The 20,949-nt window shown below is 35.2% G+C and overlaps 1 protein-coding gene across 1 annotated transcript in view; it reads left to right on the top strand.

The window, feature by feature from the left end:
- LOC135219519 (uncharacterized) overlaps nt 1–20,949 on the top strand; it is a 189,724-nt gene that overhangs the window by 79,694 nt on the left and 89,081 nt on the right. Inside the window, exons 10-15 of the mRNA XM_064256349.1 lie at nt 1,423–1,535; nt 1,647–1,839; nt 16,465–16,604; nt 16,731–16,877; nt 20,027–20,161; nt 20,251–20,410. Of these exons, the coding sequence (XP_064112419.1) occupies nt 1,423–1,535; nt 1,647–1,839; nt 16,465–16,604; nt 16,731–16,877; nt 20,027–20,161; nt 20,251–20,410 (888 nt within the window). The remainder of the gene's footprint in view (nt 1–1,422; nt 1,536–1,646; nt 1,840–16,464; nt 16,605–16,730; nt 16,878–20,026; nt 20,162–20,250; nt 20,411–20,949) is intronic.

Genomic DNA, 20,949 nt, shown 5'->3' with positions numbered 1-20,949 from the left:
TATTCAAAGGGTGGGGGTCTGGTATGCATCCCCCATGAATACAGGGGGACCACTGTATAGTGTTTGGTGGCCTTATTATATATATAGGCAGTCCCCGGCTTACGACGGTTTCGGCTTACAACATTTGGAGGTTACGCCACTTTTCAATATATTAGTCAGAAATGATTTCCAGGTTTGACTCATGTTCTCTAGGGTTACAATGCTTATGATGCTGATATGACGGAAAAAGCAAGACTCCATAAGGTCAAAATAGTCAGTTTCTTAAAATGCACTTCATGTAGTTTTCAATACAAAGTATTTAAAGTAAGGCTTTCTTGGTTTTTACTATTTCGATGAACTGGGGACTGCCTGTATATTTGAAGAAGCCTGGGTTTTAAATTCCTATACTAAGTGCCTCAATGGTGTGATCGGTATGGACTTGACCTGCCACCTCGGTGGCCATAAGTTCGATTCTCGGGCATGCCATTGAGGTTCGAGATGTGTATTTCTGGTGATAAAAGTTCTCTCTCGACGTGGTTTGGAAGTCTCTTAAAGCCGTTGGTCCCGTTGCTGAATAACCGCTGGTTCCATGCAATGTAAAAACACCATACAAACAATACCACTGATACAAATACTTGGGTACATCCCTACACAAGATAATTAGATGGAAAAATTTTGGCAATTTAAGTTTTCACTTGGACCACGAAGCACCTGGAAAGTTAAACAATGCTGTTAGGACATGTTACATTCAACCAATCCTAGTCTGGTTGCTGTCCATGATTTAGTGCCTTTTTGTCAGATTTAAAGTTTTTAGGAGGCTAATAAATCTTATGGGTAAAGGCCTGTCCACACGAGCGGGCCTGATCGGCGTGCTCCGGGGTTGACGGGTAAATTCTGGCGGGCTTACCCATGAATGTTCTCCAAGCAGGTGAGGCGATGGAGAGGTGGGCGTGCCCGACGATGCCAGTAGTGTATTCAGTGCGGTACGATAAACGTGGTGCATACCGCAAAGAAGAAGATATTGTAGCATGATAATTTCTTTGTGTGTGATGAAAAAGAGGAAAAAGAAGAGAATATGGTGCAAAGAATGGCTCGGTAAAAGAAATGTATATGGTTAACGTACGTCTGCCAGGGTCGAAGTTAAAGCCATCGGGCACCACCATGGTCATTTTGCTAAGACCCATCGGGCAATTTGACGGTTTGCCCGTCAAGTATGCCCGTTAGAGGGGAGGTCCGCCAATCAGGACGGAGTAGTGTAACTTGAATCTTAGAACAATTTTGATCTAATCTAGGCCTCACCATAGGTAATTGTCCTTATCTACACTGAATACATTGAGGCTCTTGAGATAGTTCACCCTTCCATTGGAGCTGCAGTATTTAATGTTGAATGAGGATATTTAATTTGATCTTTGATAAAATCTCTAAAGAAATTTAAAATTTCAGACTCGCAGTTAGTTGAATGGCAGGTGCTGCATACTGGTTTGCTGTCTCCACTGGCTTCAGTTGGTTTCATCACTCTGAAGAATCTTGAAACTGTTATATTTGTTGCAGACAGGGTAAGATTATGATTGGTTTTGTTTTTCAAAACTTATTTAGTTGGAGATTTGTCATTAAAACAGATTAGTCAAAAAAATTATTCCATAAAAATAGAACTTTCCATATTACAGGGTGTCATTACTGTGTATGCTGATGACTTCACAGGCCATTACTTTGAAATTCTCTCTGTGGTTACTAGTTGCTCATCTATTTTAAGTATTCGTGGAATAGTAACGGATCAAACTTACTACATCTACTATATCTGTGTCAGTGATGTGAATAGACTTGAAAGGAGAATACTGACTTTTCGCGAAGTGGATTTTGGTAAGTTTTTTTGTGAACATGTATTTGTAGTTCTAATGGGTTACCAAAATGCTTAATTAACGGAGGTCAGGATGTTTATACATTGATGTAATAAATTTGAAATGGATTAATACATGAAAATTTTGTAGGCAATTTGGTTTTGCTAAAAGTTGAAAGTTGGCAGTTAGACTATGATGCAATGAAAGGGAAGTTCACTTCCTGAAATAAATTTTTTAAAGCAATGCAAGAAATGTTTCTACTGAAGGCACCTGGTGAGACACATCTTGAGGGAAATTGGTATGACTTAAGTGTCAGGGCAGCTGGCTGGGAAGAAATGTGTTTATGTACTGGACCTGCAAGGGAAAGCGATAAGAAAGGAAAAACTTAGTTTCAGCATTTTGTTTTTCTGGGGTGTGGGTGTTGCTTTAAAACATTTGCTAATGTATAATCCATAAAATGTTAGGCTGCTGTAATATGAAAGATAAATTTGTAATGCAAATATTCTCAATGTAGGAGTCTAATTGAAACTAGGTATAGCTCCATAGAACAAGCAAACCGGTCGGACCATATGGAATAGTCAAAATTGTTAACATATTCTTGTTGTATTGGTTCTTGTATGAATAGTTTTTCTGGATGGATGTGAATATTAGTAGGTGAAATCTTGCCAAGATTAACCTTAAATTTTCTGCCCTAGGAGTTGTTACTTTGCCCTGTTTTAGCTTACTGTATTTCTGAATTCTCATTTGGCTAGAGTATTTTTCTAGCTTAGAAGTGGACAGGATAATAATCCATTAAAATATGTATATGGACTGTTGACAGTATCCAGACACTGCCTCAATTTGGTATGATATGGATTCATTAGTTAACAGAAATGTTAATGCTGGTGAAAAATGTGTTAAACTGTATATTTAAGTAGATTAGCCATAGTTACCTTGAAATGAAGGCAGCTACAAATTGCTTGTCAGGTAATATACCTGTAATGTTAACAAAACCTCAGTACCATGCTTTTTTTTCTGGCAAGTGTGGACATGCAAAAAATAATTTCTGATGAAAGTGCCTTCAGTAACAACAAACTGATGAAAGAATAGTTAGCTTAAATTTATATTAGATTTTTGCATACACATGAGAAGTTTTACTGTAGTAAAAACCTACCTAGGTTTGATAGTGATGTCACCACTCTCAGACCTACTGGTCTTTTCCACTTAATCAGCCACAAGGAAAACTTAACTTTTTTCCTTGTGGCTGATTGATTTAAGTGAAGACCTGTAGGTCTGACAGTGGTGACATCACTATCAAACCTAGGTGTATATTTTTAGTTCAGTAAGACTTCTCATGTGTATGCATGTTGTTTGAATTTTATTAACTGGTATTTGCATTTTCTCAATGTTAAGGGAGCAGGTTAGTTTCAATTTTGCAGGAAATAGAGGGATGCTTGGTGATAAGATTTCCATTGACTCTGCTTCAGGAATATTCCAGGGGAGTGGAGTAGGAATGAAGTGGTATGGGTGTGCAGCTTAAGGAATGCATAAATGGGAACAGAATATTTGAGCCAGGGAGAGGGAAGAACTATTGAAGCTGAGGGGGTGCTATATGGTATTGATATCAGGGATATCCTTTGACTTCTGAAAAAGAAAAGTGGTGTAGATTGGTGTGTGGGCAAGGAAGATTTAGCAGATTGAAGTATTTGGTCCATGTAGCTTTGGAGGATTGTAGTATGAAGTGTTGAAAAGTACGAAGAATTTTTCTTGGACACTAGAATATAAATAAAATTTGTTACTTAGCAGTCACTGTGCCTTATATGTCCCAAGCATGGATGGGTTGGTAAAAATTAAAATTTGTTAGTAGTGATTGTGCCCGATGTCCCAAGCATGGATGGGTGTGTTGAGCAGTTAAGGACATTTCCTCAAAGGGCTGTACTCATAGGAGTGTATTGCTGTCAGTGCACTTTATATGGTGCTATGCAGGCAGTACTTAAGGTTCTTAGCTTTTCCCATTAAACTTCTAGCTACAACCCCTTTCATTCCTTTTATGCTATCTCTTCATATTCACTCTTCCTAATAGTATTCTGTTTCTACCCTCTTGTAACGATTATTTCAGTGTAACTGCTTGGTTTTTCCTCCTGTTACACCTTTCAAATCTCCTTAGTCTCCATTTCACTTTCAGTACTGAATGACCTTGTAGGTTCCAGTGCTAGGACTCTATTTAGTATTAAATTTCCACTCCCTAAAAGGGCATTCGTACAACTTATGCATGAATGAATGTGCCTGAATGAATGAAGAAGCTTGCCATTGATTGAGCATGAGAAACACTTTGAAATTATAAAAACCAACAGCAGCTGCTGGGAATAAGCAGAGTTTGTTAAAATTTGTTGTTGAAAGTATTGAATCAGTCAAGGACCCTGAAAACAGGGTTTTTAGCTGACCCGATTTTGTTGGAGTTACCAGCCCTGTTGGCAGTCATACTAATTGTTGCTTGTCAGTGGGTTTCCAGGAGTTACCAGCCCTGTTGGCAGTCATACTAATTGTTGCTTGTCAGTGGGTTTCCAGCATTCTTTAGGTTTTTATGGTGTTCTAGGAAAGTATATGCAGGTTTTTATAGTGTTCTAGGAAAGTATATTCTTTCTTGGACTCTTCCTGTTTCTGCCTTGACTTTTTCAGCAGTTCATGGCAGTTTAACTTTTTATGAAAGTGTAATGTAAAGTCATATCCTGTAGTAGTAATGTTTACTAATGTGTTGAGTAACATTGTATTGATTGTATTGAAGATTAATTCCTTGACATCAGTGAAAGTAGTGATTATGTGCGTACATATTGCATATGCAGTGTCTGTAGATGGGATCATGTCCTTGGTGAAAGTGAAATGACTTCATAATTCATGGTGAGAATCTCTTCACTGCACATCATTAAATTGAATTTTATTGGAGACTTGAGATACTGAAGACAGTATAAATTTGATACTAGTTGTGAATTTGATTACCGTATATACTGGCATATCATGCGTCTTTTGAAACCCTAATTTTGGAGCAGATTTTAAAGGAGTCTCATCTTACACGAGATATAAAATTAGAGTACGTAGGTAATGGTCATATTAGTATTGTATGATACAATACAAACATGATGGATATGCATCTTTTCCATGGATGTTTTAAAAAGCTGTTTTACTTCACTCCATCCAACAATATATGTATTTTCATATTACTATTTGTATTATAAAATACAAACATAGCAATCTTGGTTTTGGTTTGAAAACCGCTGCGGGCGATTGTGGGTTAGTTTGTGTTTGCTGTGTTGAACTCAAATCGGAGCAACTTTCTTGCCTCTAGCTAGCACAAATGAATCTTAAAGATAATTTATTTATACGAGACAAGGTTATTTTAAGTTATTGTTTTCAAGTGAAAATATCACTTAAAAACTTAACGTTTATGAACAAAATTTAGTTATTTTTTCGTTAGTAGAAGGCACTGTGGATATGTTTATTGCGTGAAAAATCAACGTTCAGTTAGATATTTTCACTCTCTCATCAGAATACTACGAGCTTTATGTATTTATCTTTTATTGGAGTGAAAACCGTAAAATGTTCTTTTCATGCCCAATAGTTTTGATTAAAACTATAGTTTCTCTAAAATTTTGTTTATTAAGAGAGTGATGGTACGATACTGAAGTTTGCGAAAGTTTCATCCACGTTACCAATGCATGATAAGTTACCGTATCAACATTTTATCAACTTTAGCTAAAACTTAGATTAAATTTAGCAGTATATGCCCTTTCTGATCTTTTATCCATAGCGAGTAAGGCTATAACTCCAGTAAACTTATGCCATCAAACACAGGTAGATAAAATTGAGAGAAAATTATTTTAAATCAAAACTTCAGGTCTTGAGAGAACAATTTACTGTTTTTTTCACGCCAATAAAAGATAAGTAACTTGCCAGTAAAGTTAGTACTACAATGAAAATTAAGTGAAAATAGTGAACAGAATCTCTTAATATTTTTACACAATAACATGCCCACAATGCAATCTGTTAACAAATGAAATACTTTAGTTTACGAGACTTAGTAATTAATATTTAGACTTAAAAACACCTCATGTAATGACAAATTAGTCTCGTATAAATAGAGTATCTAGATATTTTATGCAAACTAGAAGGGAATTCGCCCCGAATTGAGTTTAATACGGAGAAATAAACTACTAGCCATCAGCTGATTAACAAATAAAACACCGGCCACTTTGTTAGTATTTTCATACAATAATGAGAATACAAGCAATATTATTGGATATTGTAATGTATAACTTTTTAAAAATAATCAGAAGAGGTGCATATTCATTGTGTAAATATACGTAGCCATCAGCAGCCTGACATCGCTCAATTAGGTATGCCGATGTCGGTCCGAATCGGATTCCAGTTTAGTTTTTTTTTTTTTTTCCCTCTCAGTCAGAAGTCATTGAAACTCCAAAATTTGCTTTTATTAATAAATTACTAAATTATATTATGTAGTATACTGAAGGCTAGGCTACTTTATTCGTATATATACCACAATATCATCTTCGTATAGGCGACGGTAACTTGTTAAATGTTGTTCAATTTCTTTGTACTGAATCATCATAAGCCTATGTGCATTGAACCTACAGAATTAGCTGAAATTATCATTAGTATACCATATATATGCATAAAGTATGCTGTGTAGTTTAGGCTAGGCTACCCTATATATAAATATGGTACCGATTACCCTAGTGTAGACTACGCAAGTACTGTATATACTCATATCATGCGACTTTTGAAGCCTCTTATGAGATAAAATTAGAGCATGTTATAATCATATATTAGTATCGTATGATTAAATTAAAAAATAATGGATATGCATCTTTTTCATGGATCTTTTAAAATTTTGTTTTACTTCACTGCATCCAATAATATATGTATTTTCTTATTACAATTTGTTTGTAATATAAAATACAAACATAGCAATCAGGTTTGAAAATTGGCTGAGGGCAATTGCGAGTGTTTGTTTTGCTGTGCTGAACTCAAATCAGAGCGACTTTCTTGCTTCTAGTTAGCGCAAATGGAACTCTTATTTACTTTATTTATGAGACAAGGTTATTTTAAGTCATACAAAAGTGTTTTCAAGTGGAAATCTCTTAAAAACTTATCATTTATGAACAAAATTTAGTTTTTTTTGGTTCGTAGATGGCGCTGAGGGCATGTTTATTATGCAAACAAAAATAAACAATTCCGTTCGATAGTTTCACTTAATCTAGTAAGAATACTACGAGCTTTACGTATTTATCTTTAATTGGAGTGAAAACTATGTTCTTTTCATGCCCAATAATTTGGATTAAAACAAATTTCTCTCCTTCTGTTTATGGTAGTTTGAAGGCACTATACCGAAGTTTGCGAGTCTCATCCATGTAGTACTATTATCATGCATTGGCAACAAAGATGGAACTCCAGTGAACTTACGAAATCAAGCATAAACCTAAAAAATAAAATAAAATTATTTTAATCAAAACTTCTGTTCTTGAAAGAACAAATTTACTGTTTTCACGCCGATAAAAGTTGAGTAACGTAATGGTAAAGGTTCGTACTACGGTACAATAAAGTGAAAATAGCCAACGGAATCATATATTTTTACATAAACATGCCCACAACCCAATTTGTTAACAAAAAAAAATACTTTAGTAAACAAGACTTCATTTCATATTTCTACTTAAAAACACATAGTAAAATGACAAATTACCTTGTCTTATATACGTAAACTATCTTGATATTTTACGCCAACTAGAAGAAAGGCAATTCGCTCCGAATTGAGTTAAAACTGAGAAATACTCTTATTTGCCATCAGCTGATTTCTAATCCAAAAGACTGACAGCTTTTTTAGTATTTTGATATAATAAGAGAATACATACATTTTTATTGGATACTATAATGTATACCTTTTTAAAAGAATCACAGAAAAGATGCATATTCAGCGATTGCTCAATTAGGTATGCCGATGTCTGTCTGAATCTGATTCCCGTTTACTGTTCATTATTTTTTCTACTGATATGTCAGTCTGAAGGCATTGAACAATCAAAATTGGCTTATATCAATAAATTACTAAATTATATCTTATATGTAGTATAACTGTATACTGAAGGCGAGGCTACTGTATTCGTATATCTATATGTACCACGATATCATCGTATATGCGTGGCTAACTTGTTTAATGTTATTCAGTTTCACTTTGTACTGAATTATCATAAGAAGCCAATGTGCATTGAACATAGAGAATTAGCTGTAATTTATAATTACTATGCCATATATGTATAAAGTATGCTGTATTGTATAGGCTAGTCTAACCTATATGTTAAGATGGTACTGATTACCCTAGTGTAGGCTAGGCAAGTATAATAGAAGTATAACATGGGCCGACTTACGTCCTAATAGACTTGTGACTGGTTGGTCATAACCAATTGCGGTAAGTCTACTACTACTACCTGTAATGTAAAAATATATCAGTCCTATTCTCCTTAACCTAACCTAACCCTGGTAATTTTTTACTATTGTACGATGGTTGAAATGCAAGGAAAAAGGCTGTTACCGGATTGGTTGTTCATAGCAAATCGGCTGCTTCTGGCTGTGTTTTTTCCAAACATATCATTACTACAGATACTTCTGGCATTCTCTTTCACTTTTTTAAACTTAACTTGAAGATGGGATAGATTAAGAGATGGAGGAAAAGGAGTTAGCCTTAAAAAAAATGGAATAGATTAAGAGGAGGAAAGAGGTTAGCCTATTAAATTTTGGTCTCATAAATTTAATTCACATGATACGTGAGATAAGTGATATCATTTTTATAGTGAAAATTTGGGGGTCGCATGATATGCGAGATTGCATATTATGAGAATATACTTTGTTCTTTTATAGCTTTCATAATTTTCTTTTATTTATTTTTATTTTACTTTGTTCATTTGTGACTGTTACTGGTGATACTTTGAGTTGTGTGAAACCCCACGGTATAGTATTCCCTGGTTGGAACATGATTACATGTTGGCCTGATTATGATTTATTGAATGGAAAATGAGTTGTGTGTCTGTGTGGAAGTAAAAAAATGAAACTCTCCATCATGGAGGACATCTTACAGTAGTCTAAACCTAGAGGCTTAGAAAGTTAGGTTCCTGGTAATGCTTGTGGAATTTGGTAAGAATTCAAATTTTTATGAGTGGGTGATCTGTTTTGTCAAACAACTCCTCAACTGGCTGTGCAGACCATTTAGTGTTATGGTCATGGTTACTCTATTATTTGCTGCTAGATTGAATTTCTGTAATTTCTGAAATATTTAGCAATTGTCTTGGCCCACTTAATTGAGATGGATCATGCCAGAAAGTCTAGTATATTTGCAGTTTCATTTATACACATTAATTGAAATGCATCTATAGTTTTGTAAATTTTAAAAGATGTTAATTTTTTGGACATCTGAATTGAATTTGCTCCTTTTCAAGAAGTTTGTTTTACGGTACCCATAATTTTACTTTGCAATATAGGTGCAATTGCAGACTAATTGAACTGTGTAAGTGTAGAAAGTCAGTAGTACTACTACTAGAGCTGTAAAATTTTATGGAACACTACCCTGTTAATGCATAAATACTTAGTAGTTCTTCATAAACTCATCTTATACAATTTGATATCCTTTGGGACCAATTCTGTCAATATTTAGAGCAGAACCGGGAGTGATAGATATCCTGTCTATTTTTTTCCTTCAGTGCTTTCGTAAATCTTGGGAAAAAAGAAAAAAATTGGAGTAAATTGACTAAATGACAAAAGGAGCCCTCTTGTCTCACAGGGTGAGGCAGGGGAATGAGGGGACATTTGGGGGTTGGGCGAGGGAAATCGAAGGAAAATTACCTGTTGTCACTAAAGTTTTTTACTGTTTAAACCTATGTCTACATTTGTGTATTGGAAAGGTTTTAAAATTCTTAGAAAAAAAAGACTAAAAGAAATGTACTGACAACAGAGCCCTTTCCTTCCATGCAATAGGGAAAGTGTAGGGTAAAGAGGGAGGGTGGGGGCATCCAGATGGGTGATAGTGTCCAAGCAGATTGCAGAATGAAAGTCTCAAGTCTCAAACATTGCCTGTTTGAGAATTGTAGCCGCCAGTTTGAAATACAGGGTGTTCTGTCTCTCCTGGATTTCAGACATTATTATACACAAACCATGCTGGGTAGAGGTTTAATATCTTAAATTTCAACAATGATTAAAGTTTTATTCTACTTTTCTAATAAATTTCAACAGGTGCCCCTTTTGTTGCCTGGAATATGTCTTTTGGGAAATTCTATCTCGCACTAGGTATTCTCCAATATCTCTATAGTTACCATTGCTAGAGATGCTGTCATCCTTGCTTTAAAGGTCTCGGCAATAGGTACTGGTCTACTGCACACTTTATCCTTGGTATAAACCCATAAGAAATGATAGAGGGGTAATGTGTGGTGAACATGGTGGCCATTCTGTCGGGCTCTCTCCCCCAATCCAGCAGTTGGGGAAGGTTGCATCCAGAAAGTTAAAAATAACCAAACCCCAGTGTAGAGGCGTCCATCTTGCCGAAACGGTACCCTTGGCTGAAACACTTCTAATTGAGGTGCAGCATAATGCTCCAGAATGTCCAGATAAAAGATTACTGATATGGTGGGTTCAACAAAGAAAAAAGGTCCAATAACCCTGTAGTGCAATAGATCACACTAAACATTCACTTTGGGGCGGTAATGTTAAATTGCAACGTGGGTGTTCTGATCCCCAAATCCGTACATTATGCCTACTAACCTTGCAACGTGTATAAAAGGTAACTTTATCAGAAGAAAAAACTACTTGCTCAAGATAATCATTCTTTGTCAATGTGACTAAGATCTCTGTAGCAAATGCTTCATGTTGAGGTTAATTTGGCTTTAATTCTTGTAAAAGTTGAACCTTGTATGCGTGCAGGTGTAGGCGGTTGGGTAACACTACGCATTGTGCTCTGAGGCATCCGTAGTTCAGTCGAAGCAAGACGAACCAATTTTCTAGAACTGCACTGGAAGGAGTCTTGCACAACAATGGATGCGTCACTCACACTGGGTCTACCACTTCTCTAATGGTCTTCAACACTGGAATAGTCTCTGAACTTTTTATATTGATCTAATGCTCTTAATGTCTGGTGGATCTTGATGATAATTTCTGAAATTGCGTTGAACTGCAACAGGTTATTTTGTTTTGTGGTACCATAACACACACTAGGATTTGTTCTGCAATGACACCATTTCTGCTATTCTTGAATCAGCTGGCAGATAGTGATCACAGGGGCATCTATAGGCAAACAAAAACTTTAGTAATTGCTCAAATGTGTGAAAGTTGCACAGTCAAATCCACAATTTTAAAGTTAATTTTATTAATCAGGGAATGACTTTATGGACACCCTATATTACCCAAAAATCAGTGTGACTTGTCAAGCCCTTGGCTAATTTCACCAGTCTTCAGGAATGGAAATGAATGGGATATGTGCATTAGGCTTAAAGCCAAGCACTTGGACCCAATGGGCCATTCAGTGCTGTGGTAACGAATAAAAATGGAAATATAGTACTATTTTTTTTTTTTTTTTTTTTTTTTTTTTTTTTTTTTTTCCCCCATATTGAACATTTCAATTCACACTATCATAGCTCTGAATGACCCTTTGGGTCCTAGTGCTTTGTTCAATAGAATGTGAAAGTTGTAAATTTATATCCACAATAATTTAAGTTAATTTCATTAATCAGTGAATGACTTGACGAACAACTTATATTACCCATAAATTGGTGCTACATGTCAAGCCCTTGGCTAATTTCACGTCTTCAGGAATGGAAAGGAATGGGATATGTGATTTAGGCATAATGCCAAGCACTTGGACCCAAAGGGTCATTCAGTGCTGTGGTAACAAATGAAAATGGAAATATTGAACTCCTTATTTAATAATTTCCATTTAACATATTTTAAATTTCATTATCATAGTACTGAATGACACATTAGGTCCCAGTGCTTTGCTTTATGCCCAAATCACATATTCCATTCCTTTTCATTCCTAAGGACTGGTTAAATTTGCTAATAGACTGGAGTGAAACCTTGGACAATACAGAACCTCCACAAGTAGGGAGGTGGGTGGGGGGCAGGTACTGGGACCCCCGCAAGGTGGGGAAGGCAAGTCCTGGTATCCCTAGGACCTTTAATATAGGGAAGAAAGTGGTTGAAGCAAAACTGACCATTACTGCTAGGCAGCTAAGGAGAAAAATCCAGAGCTCCTTTGTAGGCCCTCGGTTCATCACCACCTCTTCTCAGCTGGTTCCCATTTTTATATGGGATCAACATTCTGGATGAGCCATAACAATCTATTTCTATCCTGCCCTTCTGTCTATTCACTTCTGTCTCTATTCCCTTCTCATGGAAGTCTCCTCTCACACAGTCCTTCCATATCTTTCTTGGTCTCCCTCCTCTTCCTTGAACCTCCATCCCCATAGTATGTCTCCCAGCATGGTCCTCATCTCTCCTCAACAGGTGTTTTTACCATTTTTGCCTCCCCTCCTGCACTTTCTTTGACATTTCCACCATCTTGGTCGACCCCCTTTATCCACCTAAGTATCTCATTTCTGCCACATCCATCTTTTATCTTAAACATGCTTGCTGTTTCTGTACCATACAGCTTTCCTGTTCTTACGACCATCTTGTGAAATTTTCCTATTAACCCTTAAACGCCGACTGGACGTATTTTAAGTCTACATTTTTTGTCTCTCGGGTGCCGACTGGACGTATTTTACGTCTACATACAAAAGTTTTTTTAAAAATTCGCGGAAAAATACTTTTAGGCCTACCAGCCGAAAACTCTTGAATCACGCGCCTTGGGGGATGCTGGGAGTTCACGGATCAAGGTGTTTTGTTTACAATCTTTACGCAGGCGCGCAAGCACGAATTTCATTATTGCCGCACTAAAAAGTATCTGACACATCTCTGAAATTATTTAGTCACTGACACAATTTTTATACCATTTTAAATTAGCCGTTACATGGAGTATTATATAAATATGTGCGCATTTTTATGTAGAATACAATAAAAAAATACTCATGATTGTAGCTTTTATCAGTTTTGAGGTATTTTCTTATAAATAACGATAAGTGCCAAAATTTCAACCTTCGGTTAACTTTGACTCTACCAAAATGGTCAAAAAATGGAATTGTAAGCTAAAACTCTATTTTAGTAATATTCAATCATTTGCCTTAATTTTGCAACTAATTGGAAGTCTCTAGCACAATATTTCGATTTATGGTGAATTTATGAACAAACTTTCCTTACGTCTGAGCGGTAACTCTTCCGAAAAAATCATACATGCGATTGTGGTAATGTTTGCACCATTTTAAAATTAGCAGTTACTTAGTTTTACATATGGAAATGTGCGCAATTTCATGCACAATACCACTAAAAACAACCCATGGTTGTAGCTTTTATCAATTTTGAAATATTTTCATATAAAAAATGATAAGTGACAAATTTTCAACCTTCGGTCAACTTTGACTCTACCGAAATGGTCGAAAAACGCAATTGTAAGGTAAAACGCTTATATTCTAGTAATATTCAATCCTTTACCTCCATTTTGCAACAAATTGGAAGTCTTTAGCACAATATTTCGATTTATGGTGAATTTGAAAAAAAATAACTTTCTTTACGTCCGCGCGGTAACACTTCCAAAAAAATCATACGTGGGATTGTGGTAATGTTTGCACCATTTTAAATTAGCCGTTAAATAAAGTTTTGTATATGAAAATGTGCACAATTTCATTTAGAATACAACCAAAAATAATTGAAGGTTGTAGCTTTTCTCATTTTGAAATATTTGCATTTAAATCACGATAAATAGAAAAAAACCACGTTCGGTCAACTTTGACTCTACCGAAATGGTCGAAAAATGCAATTGTAAGCTAAAACTCTGTCTAGTAATATTCAGTCATTTATCTTCATCTTGAAACAAATTTGAAGTCTCTAGCACAATATTTAGATTTATGGTGAATTTATGAAAAAAAACTCCTTTCCTCCGCGTGCGGATTCTACGCCACAAATCTCAGAAATGCGTACGTCCCATTCTCCGAATATTTGCTCAGTTTCATATTAGGCATTTCATAGTTTTATATATGAAAATGTGCGCAATTTCATGTAGAATAAAACTAAAAATATTTGAAGGTTGTAGCTTTTCTAATTTCCGAAATAATTGCATATAAAAAAATATATAAAAAAATTCAATGTTTGGTCAACTTTAACTTGTCAGATATGGTAGAAAACTGCAATGGTAAACTAATACTCTTACAGTATTGTAATATTCAATCATTTGTCTTCATTTTGAAAGAAATTGGAAGTCTCTAGGACAATATTTAGATTTATGGTGAATTTTTGAAAAAAATATTTGTTTACGTCCGCGTTACGAATTCATGCATTATTTTGTGATATTGTCTGATGCTTTTATAGTTTTACTATGTGTTATATACCAAAATGATTGCAATTTAGTGTAAATTACAGAGAAAGTGATTTGTTACGTTTAACAGTTTTGCACACAGCGCGATTTGAATACAATTATATATGAAATTTTGTTTTTGTGCTATCATATATCGCATTATTTATATATGATAATGATAATTTTTTTCATTTCTGATGGTTGTATACTAAACTTCAGCCAATGACAAAAAAAGGAGCCAAAAATGAACTCTTAATCTTGGAAAATAAGCGCACTGATTTTTTGAAAAATATTAGTTCCGCTTCCGCGCTTACTCCAAAACACCTCCGGTGCATGGGAGACAATTTTTATTTTACCGCTTCGGCGTTGAAGGGTTAACCTAAGTGGTACACTCATGCCATAGAGACCTCTAGTGGCTGTTCTCCGGTTGTTCCAGCTTGCCTTTACCTGAAGTTTTACTACTTCCATACTTCCTCCAGCATTACCCAAGGATCCCAAATACTTACTAAACTCTGCCCTTAGTTCATCACCATTAGTTATTTGAACAAGCAGCTTTGTTTTAAGAAATATCTGAGAAAGCAGCTGTGCTTAACCGAAACCCAGAAAAAGCAACTGTGTTTAACAGAAACCTAGAAGAAAGCTATTTTGTTAATCCTAATGGAGAATGGGGTTAAAATGAGTGAAAGTTATTTACAGACAGTCACTAGTGTTACTTCTGGCAATTTTTTTCTAAGGTTTAGTGTGGGAGAAGTTCCAAACCTTTATAGAAAACACTTTAGTGCATGAACCTTTATGGAAAACACTTTAGTGCATGAACCTTTATGGAAAACACTTTAGTGCATGAACCTTTACGGAAAAGACTTTAGTGCATGAACTTTTAGTGCGTGAACCTTTGCGGAAAAGACTTTAGTGCGTGAACCTTTGCGGAAAAGACTTTAGTGCGTGAACCTTTGCGGAAAAGACTTTAGTGCGTGAACCTTTGCGGAAAAGACTTTAGTGCGTGAACCTTTGCGGAAAAGACTTTAGTGCGTGAACCTTTGCGAAAAGACTTTATGCTGAACCTTTGCGGAAAGACTTTAGTCGTGAACCTTTGCAGGAAAAGACTTTAGTGCGTGAACCCTTTGCGGAAAAGACTTTATGCGGAACCCTTTGCGGCAAAGACTTTAGTGTCGTGAACCTTTGCCGGAAAAGAACTTTTAGTGCGTTGAACCTTGGGAAAGACTTTAGTGCGTGAACCTTTGGCGGAAAAGACTTTAGTGCGTAGAACCTTTGCGGAAAAGACTTTAGTGCTGAACCTTTGCGGAAAATACTTTATTGTGCGTGAACCTTTGCGAAAAGACTTTAGTGCTGAACCTTGCGGAAAGACTTTAGTGCGTGAACCTTTGCGGAAAAGACTTTAGTGCGTGAACCTTTGCGGAAAAGACTTTAGTGCGTGAACCTTTGCGGAAAAGACTTTAGTGCGTGAACCTTTGCGGAAAAGACTTTAGTTGCGTTTGAACTTTGCGAGAAAAGACTTTAGTGCGTGAACCTTTTGCGGAAAAGACTTTATGCGTGAACCTTTGCGAAAAGACTTTAGTGCGTGAACCTTTGCGGAAAAGACTTTAGTGCGTGAACCTTTGCGGAAAAGACTTTAGTGCGTGAACCTTTGCGGAAAAGACTTTAGTGCGTGAACCTTTGCGGAAAAGACTTTAGTGCTGACCTTTGCGGAAAAGACTTTATGCGAACCTTTGCGGAAAAGACTTTGTGCGTGAACCTTTGCGGAAAGACTTTATGCGTGAACCTTTGCGGAAAAGACTTTGTGCGTGAACCTTTGCGGAAAAGACTTTAGTGCGTGAACCTTTGCGGAAAAGACTTTAGTGCGTGAACCTTTGCGGAAAAGACTTTAGTGCGTGAACCTTTGCGGAAAAGACTTAGTGCTGAATTTTTCAAACCAGCCTTTGCTAGCCTTAAATTCACTAACAGCAGCACTTTTAGGCATTTTCTTACTGTGATTGGCATGCAACACCCTCCAATACTTTGCTACATTCTTAAATTCTATAGTTTCTTACAATTTTATGTTAAAAGTATTTCAATGTATAAAATAGGAGGATACTTACAAAAAAAGGACATACAATTCTTCTACAGTGGAGCCTCAGTTTTTGTAAGTTTTTTATTTTATTTTTTTTTTCCCCTTAGGAACTACAGAAGGACAAGGCGATACATTACTTGAATGTCTTCGTGACTTGAACAGAACTTTGGAGGGAAGGCAACAAAGCATTTCTTATCTAGAAGACATAGTTGTTAATGATAGGCTAATGACTGTAGATCATGATCAGGTAAGGTAAAATGTCTGAGGTAATTGTAAGATGTAATTTTGTCAATACATACTAAACTTTGTAAGTATTTTGTTTTTCTTACAATTTAATGTTAACAAGTGACTTTATTCAAATCTTTTGAAACAGGTTTGGAGTGGACCCATTGTCTTTACAGAGCTAACTGTGACAGGTACTGCAGAATTTACGAATATAGTGAATATAGTAAATATTAATCAACCAGACTCTTCAAATCGGTCTCTAGCAGAGATAGAAGCAGTCACTAACAACTTGGAGGCAAGTAATTAATATTTTTTGGTTACGCCAGAAATAGTTCAAATTTGCCTGTTTTAAGTTACATACATATATTTGTGTATTAAGAAGAGGTGGTAAGAAATAGTGGCAGATTTTCATGAATTAATCTTATTTGTCTGTAGGACAATTTCTAAATTACAAAAATTTTTTTAAGAAAAGTTATTGTTTACAGTAAAACTAGATTTATAATGACTTGAATACAGGTGGCCCGTGGTTAACGGCATAATTTTAATGGCGAATCGGTTCTACGGCTGTCGTCAAAAATATTCATTAAAAAAAGAAATTTTAAGGTATTTTTACGGCAACTTTCGGTCAACAGCGCTGCTAGCGCCGTTATGTCTAAAGTGTACATACATTTATAGAAATACTGTTCAGCCCATAAATGTTATGCAAATGATATTTAATAATTGTATTGAGATATTACATAGGTATTAGGGTAAAATATATGCCTCTTGACGCTGTTCTATCCTGAAAATATAGTTAAGAGTGCAAATTTAGCTATTGATGTGTTGATTTATAAATGTTCATGCTTTTATATTTAAAATGTGTATGAAAATTTATTACGTATAAGTATTTTTATTTCTGCACATGAATGATACAAAGGCAGCTTTTGAAACTGCCCTTCACGTTATCAAATATGATTTTAATGTTCATTCTTGTAAGCCGCCGTCTGCCGCTCTTCCGAAAATATAGTTAAAGTGCAAATTTAGTGTCGATGCGTCTATTTTATAAATGTTCGTGCTTTAAAATATATCTGCTAATGTATTATGTATAGGGTATTTTTAATTCTGCGCAGAAATATGATACTAAGGCAGCTTTTGAAACTGCCCTTCACGTTATCAAATACAATGTTTTTTCATGTTCATTCTTGTAAGCAGCTGCCATGCCACCCAATTGAAAATATAAAGAAAAACAAAAGTGCAAATTTAGTGATTGATGTGTCTATTTTATTGATGTTCATACTCTTGTTTAAAATGTGTATGAAATTATACTACGTATAGGGTATTTTTATATTTGTACACAAGATAAAAATTAAGGAAGCTTTTGTAACTACCCTCCACGTTGTCAGAGGATGTTTTTCATGTTCGTTATTGTCCGCTAGTGTTCAGAAAAATGCATGGTGGTTTATTAATTATGCATCTCTTCCATAAATCCTTTAAAAAGTTATAATTACTTCACTGTATCCAAAAATATTTTTATGTATTCTCATATTATTGTATTATAAAACTTTGGCAAATCTAAGCCAGTATTCCGCGGAGCGGCCAGTGTTTTGGTTTCAAATCGGCTGATGGCAAAAAAGTTTGTTCCGCCATATTTAACACAAATCTGAGCAAATTTTCTTTCTTCTAGTTGGCATGAACGAATATCTAGATACTTGACTTATGAGACTAAGGTTATTTTTCCTATAAAAAGTCTCATTGTGATTGTGAACTTTTTTAACAGATTGTTGGCAGTATGTTTATTGCATGAAAAAATTACGTGATTCGGTTCACAATTTTCCTTTATCATCATAATACGAACTTTGTTCTTATATCGGTATGAAACCAACAGTATGTGTTCTTTCAAACCCAGTAGTTTTGCTTAATTATTTTGTCCTATTTTATCTATGGTTGTTTGATGGCATACGTTTACTGGAGTTTTATCCTTGTTGCCAATGCATGATGATAATCATTAGCAGCTTGAACAGTTTTCACAGCTTCAGTTATAACTGATTTAAATTTAAATTTAACACAATATTTCCCGATTGATCTTTGATCTATATTGATCTTTGATCTATAGCGAATAAAGTTAAGATATCTCGGTTCTATTCTACATAACGTCATTTATAACTACGTACTACGGTAATAGTGTACTATAGTATGATGATTGAAATAAAAGCCAAATGGACTTTATTGAATTCGGTTGTGCTTAAAAAAAAAAATGGTAGTTTCACGTTTGGTTGTTCATGGCTGTACATAGTTTATGCAACGAGTATAACGTTAAAACCATACTTTAATAATTCTCTTTTGCTGTTTTTGAACTTGTGTAATAGAAGAAGGGATAAAGTTATAACTTGAAACTCTACTAGTGTACACTGTATAACACCTTATAATATCTTTACATACTCTAGACACCCAAAGGATTAAAGCTAGGCTTTTTCACTTTACAGTATTTAGAATATTATAATGTACCGTACAGTAAACTCTATAGATCTATACTGCATAAAAATAATGATACTTATTGCGCCATCGCGGGATTAAGGCGCAGTTTGACTGGTCTAGGGGTTGTTAACTGGTCTAGAATTTCGAAATAAGGTGTGCGGCGGCCATAGGCTTTAAAATCGCTAACAGAGGGCCGGCTGCCTGTAGAGGATTTGCTTGTTGTATCTAATTACAGTATTACTATTATCATACTGTCAGTGCCTCAGTGGCGTGATTGATATGGTCTTGGCCTGCCACCTCGGTGACCGCGAGTTCGATTCTCAGGAATAACATTGAGGGGTCTAGAGATGTGTATTTCTGGTGATAGTTTACTCTTGACGTGGTTCGGAAGTCACAAAGCCGGTTGTCCCGTTACTGAATGACCACTGGTTCAATGCAACGTAAAAGCACCATGCAAAGAAACAAACTATTATCATACTGTTACTGTATTACAAAATATCATGTACATTACTTGCATTTGATATTTTTAAAATTCTCAGTCTTAGCTGACTTGAGTATTACTGATATTCATTGTCGTTATTAGTTAGAAGAGATGATACTAATTAGGAGAAACTTTTATTGTAAATTAATGTCTTTGGTGGAAAAATTGCACATTACTTTATTGTATAAGCTTTAGGTGCAATTTCTCCAGTTCTGAACATTAGTTCTGCCTGGCCATTACTAGTTTTATTCAGCCTCTGCTATAACCTGCAGTTTTAATTACATTGCATGAGGGACAAAAAATAGTTTGACTTATGGAAGCCACCATTGAGACACTACCACATAATACACACTGTAATATATTTATACTTAATTGTAATAATGTTCTGCTTTAATTATGTGGGGATAGACATAAATTGCTAGTTTGTAAACGGCTATTGCTATCCAGGGTGGTGCTATATTTTTAACGATTGTTCAGTGTTGCATACAGTTAATTTGCATTTTTTACAGACTGAGATTGCAGATCTGCAAGGTCCTCTGTCAATGGTATTAGACTTCAGTGGCAATCAAACTGTGAATGGGCCCATAAATGCTTCAACACTGGTCACTGATAATTTAGAGATGGACTACATACAAATTGGCAGTGTAAGTTTGTTTTCTTGATTAAGTTATGACTCTACAATACTATTTTATTTGAAATGCAGTCCATATATTGAAAATCTCTTAAATTTCAGATAAATGGAGTAGATTTAAGGGCATTTACATCGACGTTCTTGATGGATGGCATTAATCAAACCGTTACTGGAAGGTGGAAGGTTGGGTATTTATCGGCAGATAGACTGAAAACTAGATTGCAGGATCCACCTGGACGCATTAATGGATTTCTGACTTCGGGTAATTGGAGTATTCTTATTAAAATTTTTTGAACATTCATTATATAGTACACTGGCAACTCAACTTTGTGGACTTTATCCCATCATTGTTACATAAGATGATGAATGGAAAAGTTTAGAAAAATTATTTCTAGTGAGTAAAAAGATTTCTTACCACTCTGGTGCATTCCTTTATGGAATGTACCAGTCTTAATTTAATTTACCTGTGCTTAAAATTAATATTCATTGTTAATCTAGCACTGTGTACTTTAGGGATTCATGAGTTTGGTTAAAGTGTAATGCCATGAATTTAATTACTTAATCAGTACATATTTAAAGCTTTGGTTGTACTGATGGTAATCTTAATCACACCTATAAAAAATTAACATGAATTTATTAATGAGATTTTAATTGATCATGTTTTGGAATTATAAGATATGTTATTAAATATTAGAATTTAATTTAGTACAAAGTGAGATGTGGTGAAATTAGAACTGAATTTCATGTATTACCAAGTTGGAGTTCTGTATGTTGGTGAAAAATACAAATTGTTAGTTAATT

Source organism: Macrobrachium nipponense, chromosome 1 (assembly GCF_015104395.2).
Source record: "Macrobrachium nipponense isolate FS-2020 chromosome 1, ASM1510439v2, whole genome shotgun sequence".
NCBI classification, from domain to species: Eukaryota; Metazoa; Arthropoda; class Malacostraca; order Decapoda; family Palaemonidae; genus Macrobrachium; species Macrobrachium nipponense.
Note: the sequence above shows the minus strand (reverse complement) of the source record. Positions and strands in the feature narration are given on the sequence as shown.